Here is a 1,578-nt window from a genome sequence, read left to right on the forward strand (position 1 = left end):
CCAAGAGAGCCAAAGTATGATCTTGAATATATCCCTCCTGAATTTAGAGATCATCTAAAGAATAGATTTGATGCATTGAACACCAATGACAAAAAGCCAGATGAATTATGGGAAGATATCAAGAACATTATCCATGAAGAAAGCAAGAGATCACTAAAAAGACAAGAAAAATATTCCACATGGGAGGGGAGAATTCTACTACTGAACCACCACTGCTCCCAACCTCAGAACCACAGAACGAGAATCTCTGGGTGTGGGCCTGTGCTCTGTGTTTTAACAAGCTCTCCAGGACAAAGTTCAAGATAGAAGCAAATTAAAACATGTTGGGCACTTACCACCTGCTGTGTAGACTGTGAATCTAACAGATGCAATGACTTCATTATTATCTAGGGTGTTGCACTCTAAAGCTATGGGGTGACTATCCCTCTGTACTTCCAGGATTGCTGAATCATTTCCAAGTATAACAGGTTGCTATTTAAAAAGAAAAAAAAATAATAATAGCAAAGTATCAGCACTCTTCATGTACAGTTAAAATCAGAAAAACTATTTTCCTTAACAAAAGAGTAACTTTCTCTCTTAGTCTAGTACAGTAATTGTACAGGCAGATTTTAGAGTCAAACAAACCAGATTTCAAATCCTAACCTACCACTTTCTGTGTGGACCATGGCAGTTACCTTCTGTACCTCAGTTATTTATCTGTAAAATGGGTATAATGATAAGAATTATCTCATATGATCCTCATGTGGATTAAAAGAAACTACAGTACTTGATGAACACTTGTCACTTGAAAAGCTCTCAATTAATGTTAACTATTATTGTCATTATACAATTCCTATATAAACCAATGAAAGCCCTGCTTCCAAAATAGAACACTTTATAAGAAATGGATGTTTTCTAGTTCTTTTTTATAGTTGACCCTAAGATATATATAAAGTCTTAGTACCACTAAATAAAAATTTTAAATCCCACTTATAAGAATGTTGCATGATTTTGACATCATTTTTACATTTTCTGAGAGTAAGAACCAAGACACAATCAATTTTATCACTCAGTAGAAAGAACCAATTTATATACAATTTATATACTCACTTGATCTGGCCTTAGAAGTCTCCACAAATATTTGAAACGATTTACAGGAGATATATGCACACAGGCCAGCCGAACACTTTCAAGACTTTCTGAAAGTGGTTTACCCCCTGAAAGAAAGAAAAATACATAAATACCACTGGGCATTATAAATTGCTTTATACAAAACACTACTTTTAAGAGCCATATTCAATTTTAAAGATTAATTATATGCTGGAAGTTATCAACCTTACTATTAGGAATACAGAAGGTCAGAGAGAAGTAACAGGTGCAAAGATGAAGTCACAAAAGAAGCAGGTGAGGTGATTCCATGGCTGCCTGCTTTTCTGAATAATAATACACTGTGGGATTCCTTAAACAGTTGGAACTAGAAATACCATTTGACCCAGCCATTCCATGTCTAGGTATATATCCTAAAGAAGTGAGAGCCATGACAAGAACAGACATATGCACATCCATTTTCATCACAGCACTATTTATAATAGCTAAAAG

At 34.7% G+C, this 1,578-nt stretch overlaps 1 protein-coding gene across 1 annotated transcript in view; it reads right to left on the bottom strand.

Annotated features, from left to right (window-relative positions):
• The window catches only part of SPACA1 (sperm acrosome associated 1), a 25,130-nt gene that overhangs the window by 9,627 nt on the left and 13,925 nt on the right, over positions 1-1,578 (bottom strand). Inside the window, exons 4-5 of the mRNA XM_007950959.1 lie at positions 1,090-1,196; positions 336-471 (exon numbers count right to left, since the gene is read on the bottom strand). Coding sequence (XP_007949150.1) covers positions 336-471; positions 1,090-1,196 — 243 coding nt within the window. The remainder of the gene's footprint in view (positions 1-335; positions 472-1,089; positions 1,197-1,578) is intronic.

The sequence above is a fragment of the Orycteropus afer genome, unplaced genomic scaffold (assembly GCF_000298275.1).
Source record: "Orycteropus afer afer isolate SDZICR_OR568_19922 unplaced genomic scaffold, OryAfe1.0 scaffold00011, whole genome shotgun sequence".
In the NCBI taxonomy this organism is placed as follows: domain Eukaryota; kingdom Metazoa; phylum Chordata; class Mammalia; order Tubulidentata; family Orycteropodidae; genus Orycteropus; species Orycteropus afer.